The sequence below is a fragment of the Thermobia domestica genome, unplaced genomic scaffold (genome assembly GCF_964235325.1).
Source record: "Thermobia domestica unplaced genomic scaffold, izTheDome1.hap1.1 HAP1_SCAFFOLD_269, whole genome shotgun sequence".
NCBI lineage: Eukaryota > Metazoa > Arthropoda > Insecta > Zygentoma > Lepismatidae > Thermobia > Thermobia domestica.
In genome coordinates, this window is record NW_027655984.1 from 155,214 (window position 1) to 174,057 (window position 18,844).

At 36.1% G+C, this 18,844-nt stretch overlaps 1 protein-coding gene across 1 annotated transcript in view; it reads left to right on the plus strand.

Moving 5' to 3' along the window:
* Positions 1–4,471: 4,471 nt before the first annotated feature.
* The window catches only part of LOC145676650 (uncharacterized), a 91,245-nt gene continuing 76,872 nt past the window's right edge, over positions 4,472–18,844 (plus strand). Inside the window, exons 1-2 of the mRNA XM_081747494.1 lie at positions 4,472–4,784; positions 13,650–13,777. Coding sequence (XP_081603620.1) covers positions 13,658–13,777 — 120 coding nt within the window. The 5' untranslated portion in view covers positions 4,472–4,784; positions 13,650–13,657. The remainder of the gene's footprint in view (positions 4,785–13,649; positions 13,778–18,844) is intronic.

Consider the following 18,844-nt stretch of genomic DNA (forward strand, 5'->3'; position numbering starts at 1 on the left):
TTGTGGTACAAATTCCATACAAATTTTTGGTACCGTTTTGATTTGAATTGGAAAGAAAAACAAGTTGTGCGGGCCAGCGTGACTCATCAAAAATTTAAATATGTAGAAATTGGTGGGAGTAAAAATTCTTGCAAACTTTTGGTACTGTTTTCATTCGAATTGAATGGAAAAAAAATGTTGTGTGAGCCTGTTTGACTCGCCATCAAAAATTAAAATTTCTTGAAACTCATGGGGGATCAGATTGTAATTTTCATAATACAAATTAGTACATATTGGGTACAGATTTTTGGTGCCGTTTCGATTCAAATTCGAAGGAAAAATAAGTTGTGCGGGCTAGTTTGATCCGCCAACAAAAATGCATGTTTGTCGAAATTGGTATAGTACAAATTCTAATTTTGGTGCTACAAATTGGTATATGTTGGGTACAAATTTTGTTACCGGTTTAATTGAAATTGAGAAGAAAATTGAGTTGCGCTGTACAGATTGACTTACCAACAAAAGTTCAATTTTCTCAAAAAAATATTCGGGGTACAATTACTAATTTATGTGATACAGATTGGTGCATAATGGGTACAAGTTTTTTTTAGCTTCTAGTTCGAATTGGAAAGAAAATAAGTTGTCCAGCCCAGCTTGACGCGCCACTGAAAATTCATACTTCTCGGAATTTGTGGGGGTAGAAATTTTAATTTTGCTGGTAAAAATTGGTATATATTGGGTACAAATTTTTGGTTCGAATTGGAAAGAAAAGGAAATGCATTCCAGTTTGACCTGCCAACAAAAATTCAAACATCTACAACCTGGTAATGGTACAAATTCTTATTTTGCTAGTACAAATTGGCATATATTGGGTACAAATTTTCGGTACCGGTTTCAATCGAATTGAAAAAAAAATGTTTTGTGGATCAGTTTGACCTGCCATCGAAAATTCAAATTTCTCGAAATTGATGGAGGTACAAATTCTTACTTTGATGCTATAAATTGGTACATATTGGTTACAAATTTTTGGTGACGTTTGATTCGAATTGGAAAGGATACTAAGATGTGCAGGCCAGGTTGACCTGCCATGACAAACTTCAAATTTCTCGAAACTCATATGTATCCTTTGTTTTGAAACTTGATTTGAATGTTTGCTTGAATTGGCTCCCTAGTTTGTTCCGTTAATTTAACATAATGTACGGCGGTACAAACGAAACAAAACTACGGTACAATCCGGTAAAAACGAAAATCTTTCAAATGAGCCAACTAAATCGTTTGTACAACGTGGGGGGGGGGGGCAGGTTCACACAGCCCTCAATTTTGTTTTCTTAATTTTTCATAATCTAATATGGTTAAACTAAAACTTATTGTGGTACAATCCGGTACTAACCAAGTACTTTCATATGACATACAAAAGTCATGTGTACCCAGTGTATTAAGTCGTGATTTGAGGGCCTGCTTGATCTGGCCCCCATTTTCCTTCGTTAATTTTTCACAATCCAGAACGGTACAAACGAAACAAACTACGATACAATCCGGTACAAACGAAAATCTTTCAAATGAGCCAACTAAATCGTTTGTACAACGTGGTGGTGGTGGTGGGGGGCAGGTTCACACAGCCCCCAAGTTTGTTTTCTTAATTGTTCATAATCTAATATGGTTAAACTAAAACTCATTGTGGTACAATCCGGTACTAACCAAGTACTTTCATATGGCATACAAAAGTCATGTGTACCCGGTGTATTAAGGCATGATTTGAGGGCCTGCTTGATCTGGCCCCCATTTTGTTTCGTTAATTTTTCATAATCCAGAACGGTACAAACGAAACAAACTACGTTACAATCCGGTACAAACGAAAATCTTTCAAATGAGCCAACTAAATCGTTTGTACAACGTGGGGGGGGGGCAGGTTCACACAGCCCCCAATTTGTTTTCTTAATTTTAAATAATCTATTATGGATAAACTAGAACTCATTGTGGTACAATCCGGTACTAACCAAGTACTCTCATATGACATACAAAAGTCATGCGTACCCGGTGTATTAAGGCATGATTTGAGGGCCTGCTTGATCTGGGCCCCCATTTTGTTTCGTTAATTTTTCATAATCCAGAACGGTACAAACGAAACAAACTAAGGTACAATCTGGTACAAACGAAAATCTTTCAAATGAGCCAACTAAATCTTTTGTACAACGTGGTGGTGGGGGGGCAGGTTCACACAGCCCCCAATTTTGTATTCTTAATGTTTCATAATTATTATGGATAAACTAGAACTCATTGTGGTACAATCCGATACTAACTAAGTACTTTCAAATGACATACTAAAATCATGTGTACCCGGTGTATTAAGTCGTGATTTGAGGACCTGCTTGACCTGGGCCCCCATTATGTTTCGTTAAATTTTTCATAATCCAGAATGGTACAAACGAAACTAACTACGGTACGATCATGTATAAACGAAAATCTTTCAAATGAGCCAGTTAAATCGATCCTAGGACATTGTGGGTGGGGGTCTGCGTGAACTTTCCCCCCACTTTGTTTTCTAATTTCTCATATTGCAGTACAGTACAAACAAAAATGTTTGCGGTACAAACCGGTACAAAGTACTTTATATTGATATGCGGAAATTGTTTGTACCGAGAGGTGGGGGGGGGGGGGGGAAGGTTCACAAGGGTGTCTTTAACCTCACAGATACATTGAACTTTGTTAACACTAAGTGTGGGAGCAAACTATTTGAATATAAAGATTATTTATATCGGATTAACAAGCGTAATAGTGAGAAAACTTACATGATATGTACGCTCGGATGCAAAGCCACTGTTGTTCTTCTTGGAGACGAGCCCATAAAATCGTCACCTAGGCCTATAGATTCGCATTAGCCGCAAGGAAAGTCAGAAGTTTTGTGGATAAAATGACAAACAGGGTAATCGAGGATCCAATTCAACCACTTCCAAAGATTTACAGGTACGTTCATTTCTTTGTTCTAAGGTTCAGCACAGTGACATTTAGTTATTATTATTATTATTATTTCGGGGGGGGGGGGGCTATTGCTATCATAGTGCAAGTCACAGACTTTCGTAGTATAATGAGCACAGAGTTGGTTTGTCAGATTTCACCAATGAACAATAGAATAGCCAAGTGGAAGAGTGAAGAAAATTTAATAGTCACCCTAGTCCTCATTTATTTTTATTGGATTGTATGGAATATTAAAAAATGTGACAAAAGGACAAGAAGAACTAACAGCGTTGAGGAATGGCAGTCAAAACAAGGAAAAATTGTCTCATGAGCATCCCAATATATTTATATACATTGTTGGAGTTATTGAAGCAAGAACAGGAGAATGAAAATCTAATGTTGTTGCTGGAGGTAGAGAACCGGTCAAAAGTGCAGAAATTGAAGCACAAGCGCTTAGATAAGCGAATTAATACTTTGGAGGAGAGATTAAAATCTAAAGGTATAGATTTAATGGATTACATTAATACTGTATCCTATTGCATATGTTTGGAAAACTGGGTATGAGTGTACGACAGAAAAAAAGAAGTACAAATAAATGAACATGTACAATAACATAGCTCTTCTCTATTTTTCTTTTTGTTTTTTTCAACTTCATCATTTACTTTTATTTCGTGCTAAAACGTTTTCCCTTCCTTTTAATGACTAGCATTAAATTAATATCCCGGCTTCATATTGTAATGTTGCAGGTCCGTCTGCTTTCGGCGTTTCTCGGTCTTCCGTGTTTGCTTGCTGACTGCTATGTTGTTTATAAATAATAGCACGTGTTGAGTTGACACGTGCATCTGTTGTGATGTGGGGATCTTTGCAATATAAAGCTAAAATCCCCAACTCAAAAATTTTCCTTTGTCTTTACAGTAAGCGGAACAGGAATTCCTGTTTCGCCTAGGAAACATCCAACATTTTTAGGAAAAATTTAGTTTCTCACTATAGCATTGAATTTAAAGTTGTGACACTTTTGCAGTAATTCTAAAATTGTATTGCTATAGCACTGAGTCTAAAGTTGTAATATTTTGCATTCCGTATTTTGATTCGTTTAGGCTGTAATTTGCATATAGCTGTTTTGCATTTGTGATGTATTTTCACACTCATTAGTAGTAATTTCATTTAGTCTAATTTGGATGTGTGTTTTGTATCTGAATTGCATTTTTGTTTGTTACATCTGTTAATTGTAATTTGCATTAGTTTAAAAGTGTAACATCCAGTGATTTTTTAAAGTTAAATTTGTTAATAGCAGTATGCTTGTAATTTAATATTAGAGTTATAACTTAAATTCATTTTATGTAATGCATTTAGTCTGATAATACAATTTCAGTTTTTAACTACCCCCTCCACCCGTTATAAAAATATAAATGAGTCACTGAGTCTTCAAATGAATCGATTCATTTTAGTGAGCGAACTATTGAGCGGCGATCTCAGAGGTGAATCGGTTTGCTGGCTCATCACTAGTCTCTCGTTTGGCGCTTTTTGCGCCAACTCGTTGGCAATATTGCATTCACTTTTCAAAACAACAACAAAAGCTCAGCTGGCGGCCGCGTCTCGGATTTAAAACCCTTTTGTCGTAGCACTCTACGCCTTTTGTGGGTTTCATTTACAAGAACAAGAGCAACAGGACTATTTTGTTGATTTGTTTCTGAGAAAACGTGGTTGTCTCTTTTATTTTTGAGAGGAATATTTAATTGAAGTATCAAAGTGATCGATCATACAGGGGTAGTTTTAACATTAAGAGCGTAAGAATAACATTGCTTCAACGCGGCCAAGTCCAAACATACGCAGGAAGAACAGCGTATAGCAAGGTGGGTAATAGTTAAGAACAGCTACTTCTCATCTCCCGTGCACGAGGATACATCTTACTGTTGCACTACCTAAACACCCTAAGTACAAGGGCAAGAACTCAGTCTATTACCTACTTTTTAACATCCTAGATAGTCAATGAATAATTCCTGAAAGTATGGCGTTTCTCGTCCTTCCCTAAATGGGAAGTACGGCTCCTTAACTATAACCGCAAGGGGAATGGAAATGTTCGTGCAGGTTAAATTTAGGAATGCCAGGAATCAAAGGGTCATCAGAAATAATCGTTGACAAATTCATGCAGGTTTACTTTTAACGCACCACGCAAAATGATTGATGAAAAAAAATAGTACGGTGCTGATTTACTTTTGGCGCACCACATTTTTGAAGATTTACAGGTATAATTTAATACTTTGCATGAAAAGTAATATTTATAAAGACCGGGTTACTAGTGTAAAATCATTACAAATGCTTTGACTGATAATATAAGTGAGTACATTTGAAAGTTGACTTTATTAGAAACTATTTTAAGCTGCAGTGAATGTGTGCACAGTGTATAGAAGTTGTATTTTATGTTTACAAGTGGAGCGCTACTTGTATGAGACCATGAGAAGTGCTATTGAAACTTGCATCATTGCAACAATCCACTCGTGTTCATTACTGCTCGCTTACCCGTATACCCGCTGTCGCTAACGCTCGGGTTCCCAGCTTTGCAATGTACCCTGACTCGGTTACATAGCTTTCGTATTTTTTAGTGGCTACTTAGCATAGACTATTTTGCATTTTTGCACTACAGTTTTTATACATACGTCCGGATGCTGTATTTTTACGCAAATCGTGGAAGAATTGTAAATTTTGAACAGTTGCTTATAATGGTCCCCTTGAATTTTATCTGTGCTATGTGAGCTATTTTCATGTTGCCAGCGCAAATCAATTAGGAAACAATAAGAAGAAAAATAGTTAGAGAAATAATAATCTATTTACAATAATTATTTGGAATGGTACGCCAGAAGTAAAAACTGCAAGATTATTTCACTGTTTTCCTTCTTATTGTTCCCTAAAAGATTTACAATATGCGACATGAAAATATCTCACGTGGCATGATTACAATTCAAGGGGGCCACCAGAACACTTTTTGAATTGCATTTTCCTTTTCGATTTTTCTCGGCTTCCGAGTCTATAGCACAAAAACTACAGTGCACACCAAGCTGTGCTAGATAGCTACTAGGAACACGAATGCCATTTAACAAAGTCAGAACAGGGTGAAACTGATGGGTGCGCAATAGCTCGAAGGTGCGTCGGCAACGGTGGGTGTATGTATAAACGAGGGTAGTGAAAAAAGTGGGTTTAGGCAATGATACTAAGTTTCGATAGCACTTGTTATGGTTTCATACTAGTAACGCTCCACTTGTTAACATAAGATACAGGTTCTGTACGCTCTGCAGATATAAGCCGCCGATAGGTAAGGCTTTAAAACACAGGCCCCCCATATAGATGATATTAGTGTTGATCAATGCCCAAGAGGATGGTGAACATTTTGGTACTACATAGTAACCGGTGGCCACTGGCCAACTGGCCACCGTTCTCCAGATATTGGCCAAAAAGTTCCGATTTCGGGAGATTTAAGGAGCAATATTTCGGGAACCGTAAGTCATACAGAGGTGATATTGGTGTTGTTCAATACTTAAGAGGATGGTGAATATTTTGTTAACAAACACTACCCAGTGGTCACTGGTTACATCTTCATTTTCAATATATATATATACGGTGATAAAAAGTGACAGCTCAATAAAGCTAATTCAACATATCCTCTAAAACGCAGGTTCCAAATATATAAATGTATTATCTATTGAACTTAATCAAATATATTTAATGTACAATTTCATATACATTTCGAAAAGGTCAATTTTTTTATGTTCGTTCTGGCAATGCTCTTCGAGCATTCTCAACTGTTTCTTTCTTGTCTTCTGTTAAAAAAAAGAAAAAAAAATAAAGCTGACGAAAAGACCTTTTCTGCGTTTCCGAAAAGGGCATTGTTGTGTCTCCTAGTAAAAAAAGAAACTTTTTTTTTTTCACCACCAATTTGTAACTGCGGAATATCATACATACTGTAGGTAAAACAATGAAAAAAGTAGAAGTTGATTCTTATTACTCTCTTTTTAATCAATATTCTTTACTATTAGAAAGAAGAAAAGACACTTCAGGAATTAGCGATTTTTGTGCAAGTAAAAAATAACTTATGAAAGACTTTCCTTGTTTTGCGAAATGTTCTCTCAATTAGTTTCAAAGCGGTTGACTATCGAGCCCTTGTAAGAAGAAATGAAAGTACGCTGGAATTATTGCGGTCCAAAAGGTAAATTTTTGGGCCATTCCGCGTGTCAATTAAAACGCAATTCGTGTAGCTTTCTTAACTCCACGGGAAGACAAATAACTAATACGTAGTCACGCCACGGCAAATATTAGAAGGCACCATTTTTCCTATGAACCAGTAATACGTACAAAAACTTTACATTTCCAAATGAAACTATATACATTAGGTAGTCACTTCATTAAAGTGGGGAATGCTTCTCCTGACCCCTAATCGCCGTCCATGCATACATATAATGCAGACTGTTACTAGCATTACAAATAATTTTTATTGTTTAAAAACAAATGCGTGGTGAACCAGGTTTTGCTGTGTTTACCATAAAAAAATAAGAGGGTTATTTAAGCGAAGTCGAAAACGTTAAAACCTGTGGTCTAAGTGAGACGGTATGTGGTGGTATGCCATACCACCTCTGGTTTTTCATTGATGAAGGCATACCACCTTTGTTTTTTCAGCGATCAAGACATACCGTCACGGGAGAGTAGATGGTAAATACTTTTAATACATCAATTTTTATACACATTAATTGAATAGCTTTGCACGTAAAAGAGTTTATTTCTTACGTAGAAATAATTTCTAAGTTAACAAAACCGACATTTTTGTTACCTTTTTCCTATCTTTTGTTCTTAAAGTGAGGTGTCTTCAAAGTTCATCTAAATAAATAATAAACACTTCTGACCAGAGTATATACACTTGTTTATTAAAAACTAAATTACAGTTAGTGTCTGATGAAGACAACGTTAAGTTCTCGAAACCGTTACACTGTAATTTAGTTTTTAATAAAGAAGTGTACCTAGGTATATACTCTGGTCAGAAGTGTTTATTATTTATTTAGTGAGTTCCAGAGTCGTGATGGATAAAGTTGCAAGTTCATCTAGTTTCTATTTTAATGTGCCATATTGAATTGTTTCTTTCGTATGTATGTGTGTGTCTTCTTGTCTCAATTCATATAAATGCCGTGTTTTGAGCATGGGAGAATTTAAGACATGTGTGCTGTGGTATCGGATCTTCTGGGGGTTTGGGATATCCCTCAGTCGAATGCGGGGTACGAGAGTTCTGCCGCAGTAAAATTTTAATATAAAAACTCAGTTTTTGAGCATTTTCGTGTATAATTCTCTATAATACAACATACAAGAATTTTTTTTCTTCAGAAAGATGTGGCGGGGAATCAAAGTCTCTCCATGTCCGCCCCCCCTCATAACTAAAGAGAAGCTCTCCAGCGGTTTTCAGTCATTATGTAAATAGAAATGCAATCTTTTAGGCAACATACCCCCACTGTATTTCAACATTTAGATAGCCGGTATGTCGAGTCAAAATCGTAATAAGACATACCGTCTCTGCTTTTTTTTCCACTTCGAACACTGGATAAAACTACTTATTAACTTTAGAATTAATTGTTTTTAAACAGCAAGTAGGAGAAAATAATGACAAAGTGAGCGTCTTTTGGGTTTCTTCCTAACATTTTCTTCTGAATCGAAACTTCTGTCTTGTTTGAGATTCAAATGACGAGTCTGCTATCCTGACCATGGGCCCCCGAAGGGGAAGGGCAGGGTGGGGCCCTCCCCCCTGGTTCACGAAAATGTATACGTACTATAGCAAACCACGTATATTAAATACCAGACGTAATATAGCAACCATGTAATGGGCCCTCCCTAGAAAATTTCTTCGGACGCCCATGATCCTGACTGAGGACTTTTGCCTTTTCTTCACCAGTATTTTGGCATCGAGGGACTAAAAATATCAGTTAAGTACGAGTATTGCAAATCAATGCACATGCATAAAGAAATCGATTGTACAATTGATAATAATTTAGATCAACTTTAAGTCTAAAAGAAATCGATGAAATATAAGTGTCACTGTTACTACTAAACAAATTGAAAATAGTTCGGAAAATGTATCGGTAAATATCGGTGTTCATTTACCGATACTTCCAAAAGTGGCCGATATCAACGATACCGATATATCAGTACATCTCTAGTTTCAACTCCGTAATATGATCGGTTCGTGAGGAACTCTACTTTTGGTATAAATATAGAGTCCTCCTCTTCTCCCCTTAATCAATGTGACATGATAAAAACCCGGCTCGAGCCAATTTCTAACTATGTTCAGACATTCATTTCAAACGGTTAGTACTTTTTTCATAATAAGATAACAAACAACATCGACTTCATTTGTATATAGCTAGATTATAACTACCTAATATTCCAGTATTTCGCTCAATGGGAGTTATTGTGTAGGGAAATACACGGCCACTATATAATCAGTATTAATATACCACGTAATGAAATTTTCGAGTAACAACAAGCTCAACTCGGCATTTTCCTATCTAATTTTGTTTCATCTTTTTATTTGCAGTCGTTTCTGATTTATAGGCATTGGACGAATTTACAGACTCATCCTGTATATACAACCATAATCGTTAAGCGTAAGGAGGGCACCTCAGTGACACAACACTCCTCTCTGGTGCGTGGGGTGTCTGATTCGATCCATGGTCACACAAGTGTGTGGTGGGCAACATCGTGTCCGTAGGTTTTCACGTTTCCTCCCCCATGTTTAATGTCGAATTATTAATAATCATTCATTTTCATTAATCGTCAGTCGGCATAACCGTGGGACATCAAACTAGAAACTTTGTTTAAATTTATTAATTTCAGCTTTTAATGAAATAATTGTGTAAACCTGCTAGTTTATTTTCTAAAAAGGAAATAATTATAATTCCATATATTTTCATATTTTGGACCTTTGATGTTCCAAATATATTAAATGTATTTGATTAAATTCAATAGATAATACATTTATATATTTGGAACCTGCGTATTAGGGGCTATGTTGAATTAGCTTTATTGAGCTGTCACTTTTTATCACCGTATATATATATTTTGAAAATGAAGATGTAACCAGTGACCACTGGGTACTATTTGTTAACAAAATATTCACCATCCTCTTAAGTATTGATCAACACCAATATTATCTCTGTATGACTTACGGCTCCCGAAATATGGCTCCTTAAATCTCCCGAAATCGGAACTTTTTGGCCAATATCTGGGGAACGGTGGCCAGTTGGCCAGTGGCCACCGGTTACTATGTAGTACTATGTAGTACCATCCTCTTGGACATTGATCAACACTAATATCATCTCTCTATGATTTACAGTTCCCGAGATATAGCTTCTTAAATCTCCCGAAATCGGAACTTTTTTGGCCAATATCTTGGGAACGGTAATTCATAGAGAGATGATATTGGCGTTGATCAATACCTAGGAGGAGGATGAAAATTTGGTACCAAATAGTGACTAGTGGTCACTGGCCAAATCACATAATTTTCCAAACATAATTTTAAGATGTTTATGAGCAAGGAATCAAATATCTTCTTAGAGCTTCTAAGAATACGAAGGGCTAGTGCCGCTGGGGTGCTGACTGCCACTAGCCTGAGAGAAAGTTGCTAGACGTAACATTACCGGACGCCAAGAAGCATGAAAGAAACGTGATGAACCTTAGGGTCATGTAGTTCAGACCAACTCCTAACAAGCGTAAACAGGTCTCTGTATGTACTTTTAGTTTTGTTGTTAGGGAGCGGCGCGTACAAAATTGGTACGATTTATGTGTTCTCACTTGAACTCCCTATGTCAGCATGAACTGTGTACAGCTGCGCAAATTGTGTTGAGCAGCTCTTGAAAGTTCCATCAAAAAAACACTGCTGGCTGTCCCTCACAAGAGAAGTTCGGGAGAAAGCACTCGTCTGCAGAGAAACGAAGCATGCCATTTGAAGCCCCAATTCATGCTGATTACAAGCTAACAAAATTCTTGTACGGTTGAGAACTGTTCGAGATATTCAACTTGGAAGTTTATATGAGAAAATGAGAATATGTGCATTTAAACGCGTTAAGTACAACATAATTAGCAACGAATATTGACATACGAATTGAAAGCTATCGGAAGTAACAGAAAAAACTGTTTTGCAATAACTAACGGGTTGTTAGATACAATTAGTCATTATATTGTTAACAATAATGATAGGTTAGAGATGAAAATTGATCACTGTTTTTCTTCTGTTCTATGAAGAAATGACGCAGGCAAAATACTTTCTTGCATCATGAACATTTTATATGTGCAATTGCGTTGCATCCGTCAAGGAAACAGGTCGCAGAACCAAAGCAATAGGCAAATTCGACAAGTGATTCAAAAGCTATAGGTCTATAATTTGTTCGTAACCTGCCTTGTGGAACGCCAACAAACAATCCAATTCATCGCGGTGATCGGAACTGATTCGTGTGGACACGAACTTTATTTAATTGTTTCGTTGGTACATCATAACGTCCGGATGAAGAAGTTTCATACTATGTTCAAATCTCCTGCCATAATCTTTGATTCGTCGAAATCCAAACACATCAAATGGTTGTACAAATCGTGTGCAGTTCTTAGGTATCTTACCAACCATTACGTCTTTACCATCCGTCATGCAACTTGTAATGGACAATTTGTCTGTGAATGAACCCCAGTGATCAAGCAGTCGCAAGTTCGAACCATCAGGCTTCGCCATGGGAGAGAATACTTAACGCGTTTAAATGTGCATCCACTCATTTTCTCATATAAACTTCCAAGCTGAATATCTCGAACAGTTCTCAACCGTACAGGAATTTTATTACCTGTAATCTGCATGAATTGGTCCTTCAAATGGCATGCTTGATAGTTTCTCTGCAAGCGAGTGCTTTCTCCTGAACTTCCCTTGTCAGTGCTGGCTTCAGACCATCATATCGAAAACACAAAATTCGTTTACCTTGTTCCAATCTATCGCACTGCAGAAAGGAAGTTCCGTCTTCGAAGCGAAGATGATCCTCCGGAAAATCTAGTTCTTTAAACGTGGAATTGTCTTGCTTTATGCTAAGAACAGAAAAGACAATCCCTTTATAAACATCCAAGCTTATGTCGTTCCACTTAGTGAGCAAATTTATAACTTACAGGATGCCACATAGATTTGCTGTGATGATTACTAAATTAATCCCTCATCCTAACTTCATGATTATTAGTAAATTTAGTACGAGGGATTAATCCGGATCTTTCCAAATACAGTTTCTTCGAGGCTCGTGGCAGTCAACACACCGTCGTGGCAGTCAACACCTTGATATTTGCAATCAGCGCCAGTCGTGGCAATCAGCACTAGTAATTGGTTGTGGCAGTCAGCACCCGTGGCAATCAGCACCAAACCCTAGTACCTACTTGCGTTGCTCTTGTCAGTTTTCTTAATAAAGTATGAAATATGATATACGGTATATTAACTGAAAAAATACTCTCCTATTAATTATACAACCTTTCGTCAAACAAAGTGTTGGAAACAATCAGGAAAACTAACATTGATATACAAATATTCAAACCATGTCTTGCTCCCCCCTTCCACTTTTAACACCGAATCGCCGCCACTGTATTATGTAGTAGAGACTAGTAAATGCAATGTAACTATCAAAGCACATTGTCACTCTAAATATCAATCACTGACTCTTAGAATTAAGTTTACAATATATAAGGATTTATTTCTTTTTAGTACATTTTATGTGAGCTGGATTAAATTTAGAAGAAATATATTTTTTGTGTGGAACCTATGTAATTTGAAATTCTGCTTTTTGTCTTTGTATGTCAAATTTTGGCCTTATATCTAATATACCCTATTACAATGTTGATCATTTTATTATTCTGAAATTTCCTGATAATATATAAGAAATGTGTCCAAAAGTATCGGTATCAGTATTGGGTATCGGTGAAAAAGGGATATCGATACATCCCTAGTTGAAACTTAGTATGTTAACTCTTTATTGAACGTAAGTGGATATGCATAGCGTCTTTGCAATTTACTCTTCTAACGGGGAAAACAAGAGAGAGCAATTTCTACAACATGTTTCTCACTATATATAAAAGTGAAATCAACGTTGTGTGCCTCAGAATTACGGGGAAACGTTGAACTGTTTAAAATGAAGTTTACAACAGCACTTTGTGTGAGTGGGGAATTCTGAAATAACGGAGATAAAATATGAGTTTATATTTTACAATGTTACGAAACTAACCAGAGACTCATTTCCGAAACTCACTCTGATTACTTGTTTTAGGTAAGTTAAAGGAAGTGCGTATTACTTATAGGAGCAGAAAATTAATTTCAGATCATTTTCAAAGGGGAAACAAGAAAGAAATTAGAGAGTCATTTGTCTTGTTTAAAAAGCATTGAGAAATTTCCTTATTGGTCAGTTGCATCTGAACTAGAAAACTGAAGACGATTTTCTATTTTATATTGGATTTCTTTCATTTATTCTATGTTTATTATATCCATTTGTGACCGTAGACCATAGAGACCTAAAACCAGAAACTAAATTAGGTATTTCCGAGAAGTTATTTTAGTGCAATTACATACAGCCACTGGCACAATAATATGTTGTTTATTGAATAGTTGTATGTAAATACAGATGAGAGATGGGAATTAACAAATTGTTATTTGCTGAAATCTTTATTTTCACTTACAGAGTACACAATGGATTGGAAAACGTGTCGCCTGTGTTCTGGCCGCCGTATGGAATGCATAGATATCTTTGGAAAGGAAGGAATGGCGCAGTTAATTTATTTAAAGCTGACCAGAAGTTTACAATATGAGGTAGGAGTTTTATTTTATAAATTATATTCCTCTTGTTCGTGTGGTTTCGTCTGAGAAGTTAATAAATTTTTCCGTTAGATTATAAGATATTATAAAATAGTTGACGATAAAACATGCCTGTAAAGCTATGATCGGGCCTTGAGTTCGATGCAGTTGATAGGTGTGTTGATTATCATGCACGATCATACCTCACAACCTATGCCGTTCCCCACCATTTTATTCTGCCTTCAAGAGCTAGATTACAGGACCACGCCACCGGTCTTGGCCCGAGATATTGGTATCATGCATTGGAATAAGAACAATGCCATTTTCCATAAACACGAAAACTATGAGCTTCCTAAAACTATCCTGCATTGTGTTTCTACTATTGTTTAATTAACTAGTTACTATTAACTTCCAATGCTATATGCGGGTGTTCCCCGTTTGTTACTGTTCTTTCATAGGAATAAACTTCTTTCCTGTACGAAACAAAAAGTAATTGCCAATGTAATCTCAATATATAAAAACTTCCACGTGCAGCTATGTACAATAAAAGTGTTGCGTATCCTATAAATGACCGTTTTATCAAGAATATTTCATTTCTCTTTATAAATTCGTAATTTTTGAAGGTTTTAAAAGGAAACAAAATCGAAAAATGTATTTTGAATAGATTTAGTCAATAATATCATAAAATAAATTTAAAAAAACTTAAATATAGCTTATCTTCATTCGCTATCAATCCTGTGAAAGGAGAATTTTGTAGAGGAAAGTTGTGCAGATCAATACGAAGTAAATAGAAGTTGCAGAAGTAGTGACAATCCATTCTCCATAACAATTTTCAGATACTCCAAAATCTTGTTATGTCATTACTCGTGTCCATTTACATTTGTCAACGCTGAACTTTGAAACCTCACTCCGAAAACAAGGGATATCATGGCTCTAGAAATACGTACTCGAAATATTTTATCAAATCTTATCCAGTCTTTTTCTGTCATGAAATTATTGTAGATATTAATTGCAGTATCCCAGTATGCGTATCTAAACATAGCCTTACGTATATATGTATAAAACAAACAATTGCAATTCAAAATACAGGAATAACAAACTTCTGTGTCTTCTTACATAAACTAGCAGACGAGCTCTAATAGCAAGCGAAAAAGTAGTCCAGTGGTAAAATATATCGGAAGATAAAGCTGATAAAATTAAGATAGGAAGTCGAATCCACCCTAGGAACACTCTTAACTGAAGTTATGGAATAATAAATAAAGCAAGAAATATGTACAGGGTGTCCCAAAAGTAATGGCGAAAAATGAAACAAGAGATTCCTGGCACCAAAATAAGAAAAAAATGTTTATGTGACATACAGTCCGGAAATGGACAGGGACGGAGCAAGACAGCTTCGAATTATGGGGAGAAAAATTTCACGCTTGCCAGCGGAATAATGATACGAGCTTGAAAAGGGGTTCAGAAAAAAGTCATATCGGCTTAACATGTTAAACACATGTTACATAACTGCGCTGGAGATTCTCCATACGTCATTTAGGGATTCACGGAATATCTGTACGGCAGGGGTAATGAAGCGGTGCAGTAAAGATGGAAACCATACAGAAGAAAGTTGTTATCCATGGCACGATTGCACGCACATGTGCAATGGGAGTCGAAGTTATCATGATTGCATAATCTCAGGGGGCAATCTAAAGTAGTATACCAGATAGAAACTTGCAGATAGAGGGTAGAAATAAGAAGTGTAACTAGTTGTGTTATGTACTGAAATAACAGTCAAAACCCACAATGACCTACTGTATTTGTACATACACAGAATAGCACTATCAATTGTTAATCAACGTGTTAACAATAAACGTACCTACAGAAGATATGCAAAGTACTGTCCTCTCACATCTCTGCAACGTGCTAATCGTCAGTTTCAAATGCATTCCATCATTTCCAGTGTGTTGCGTTAACTGTTCACACGCATCTTCAATGTGGTTTTGTAAATTGGCAAGTTCCTTACCCCCCACATTCGAAGCTGTCTAGCTCCGCCCCTGTCCACTTCCAGACTATATGTCATATCAATTTTTTATTTTTTTATTTTGGCGCCAGGAATCTGAGAGTTTCATTTTTCGCTATTACTTTTGGGACACCCTGTATATATCATTGACGTAGTGCTACAGTGACATCATACACACCAAGAAACACATTAGTTGTTATGAAAAGCATCGTTTGGACAAAATTGCAGCTGTCAGCATTTGCCAACAAGTGAAACATAGGCAATTCTACGTTAACGCTTTCAGACCTGGTGGTAACATCATATTTTAAGATTAAAAATAATTACTCTAGAGTATTCAAAATGGCTGGGTTTTCATGTCAGTATTCTTTGAACCGAAGGTCATTTTGTTAAGTATTTCTCAACTGAAACTCCACATATTCTTTAATACGAGTAATGGGGCAATATTAGGTATCTTAGTCCAGAAACTGTATTTAGTACCGTGTAAAATAATTTGGAATTAGCTTATTATAAAGAAGCATGCCGAAAGGAGTTTGCTAAATACAAATTACAAAATAATTGCCATGTCTAGGGAAATGCGCAAGAAGAGAGAAAAGGGTCTATCCGGTTGCAGTGATATGAACAGACTTTGGGGAGTTGCTGAAATTCAACTAAAATTTAGAAGAGGCTATGTAGATTCTATATTCTAAAAGCAAATTAAAATGAATGGAACATAGTGGTAGTAGTAGTAGTAGTAGTAGTAAAGAAAACGAAACATTAATTTCAATGGAAAATCAATGAAAAACAAACAATTTATCTCATCAGCTTAAATATAGAGAGATTATGTAGATCCTATATTCCAACAGAGAATTGTTCCAACATGGATGGAATATAGTCAAAAACTCACGACACATGAACATTAACGTCAATGGGAAATCACTAAAATAAATAAATAAATAAAGTCGTCCACGTATCTCAAGAACTATACTAAGGAGATGGCTAATTGAAAGCTTATTGCAAAGACGTAATGAAGAGCTTAAAAATGATGTATAACACGTAAGATAAATATGGATAGAACATTGTCAAAAGTCAAATTGTTTGAGTAAAATCAATAATAATAATAAAGTATATGTATCTGCGAATTACCCAGGGCACCCACACAGAGGTTACGTGGTTGAAATATCTCACGTCTGGATTTTAAATCTCCAAATTCGATTTAGCACGCAGCCTGACTTTTGACCTAATCACTTCATACAGTCTGGTTCTTATGGCAAACCGGATAGACCCTTAAGATGTCTTGTCTGCAAAAAACACCGTCTTGTGTCGAAATTGTCTGTCTCAACTCATTTCGAATTTTCCAATAAAGTATGGAGACTTTGCAATATTCTGATCAATATGCAACAAATCTCACAAGTGATTAAGAGAGCAACTGACAATCGAACAAGCCTAATGATGGACGGAGAGATGACAGGGCAATATTTCTCTGTCTTGGGCTGCCAGCTTTGAGTTCAGTATTTTTATTCGTCTTCCAAAATTTTGGTACTTAGAAAATATCACTTGGTGGAGTATTTTCTGTTGTTGATACGTTCCCCATTCTGAAAGAATAATCAATTCAATTATGATTTTATTGGCTTAGCTGGCATATTAAGTAAGAACTAAGACCATCTCAGAGACATTCGCTGGTTTACTAGGTAGTATGTTGTGTCTCTAGAAAATTATACAAATACATTATATTATTCTTTCTTTCATTTCTGAACAATAATATTTAAAAATAATCGGGTTGATAAGCACCTAACGTTCAAGTCAGGTTACTACAAAGATGCTAGTATCAAATGGTTTTATGCAAATAAGTTACATGCGACCACGCATGTTGGGTTGCATGTAGGTGTCACCAGGATTTGTGCTATCCTATACACTTAATACATTTGGTGTATTGGCATATACTTATTTATGATCAAACAGCTGCCTCGCGGCTATATGGTTAGCATACGACCTGGTTCGATTCCTGTTGTTAGCTCATCTGACTTGGATTCTGCGTTAAGTTGTTGGCCCACTTTCATGTAACGTCAGTACTGAGAAGAACGTTAAATTTCTAACCAACCAACTAAACATCCCGTGTATGTGAAATGTCAAGCAAATACACATATATCAGTGGCATATACAGAATACCGATGTGTGTTCAAACGCTCAAGTTCATATCAATATTTTTAAAAATACTGCTAATAATAGCAGTTAAACGCTGATAATCGCTGATTTTACGTAATAGTTTGATTCCAAAAAGTTAACTGTTCAGTTTAGGCATTCTCTGCTGCTTTTTAATAATAAATGCTGTCTGTTGATTTCATGGCAGATTTGTCCAACATTTCGGTAATCTCGGGGCCATGGATAAACGACTATTTTTCCTGGAAGAGAAAAAACTTTTCTCTACCCCATGTGGCTTAGCAACCACACACTTCACTGGGGTTCGCGAAGGCGTCAATGCTACCAGATTTCTAAACTGAACTAACGAAGGTTTCATTTTTTAAAAGGATCCTCTTTCCTTCAGAATGACATAAAAAAAATAATAAAAAAAAGCGCGAAGAGTGTAAATGCCTCTAAATGGGTAAGTATTCATTGTCAATTCCTGCAAGAGTCTTCGGTGCTACAATATACAACTTAAGGCAGGTAGTAGGGTTATTTACCTTTTTTCCTCTTGAGTTTTATAGTTTTCCGGATTTTGCAAACCATAATAAAATGAATCACATTCTTGTAAATTTAAACATGAATTTTTTGAAATGTATATATAAAGGGAGGGAGGGGGAAGAAAGACAATTCGACTTAGGTCTTCTTCATCCATGAATGAGCGGTAACACATATAAAGAAGTTAAAGTCAAAATAGTTTTTTTCTACTGTTTTGAAAATTAAAGAAACGAATAGAAAGAAGGAAAAAAATCTTAGCTTAAAATGCTTTCTCAATAAACTTCGTTCCTTGTAGAAAGATTCAATTTATTGTTTATAGCCAACAATAGTTCACTGGCGCATATCCCGGAGGTATGAGGGGGACATGTCTCCCAATCTTGGAACTGAAGGGATTGTCTTTTTTTTTTTTTTTTTTTTGAGAAATG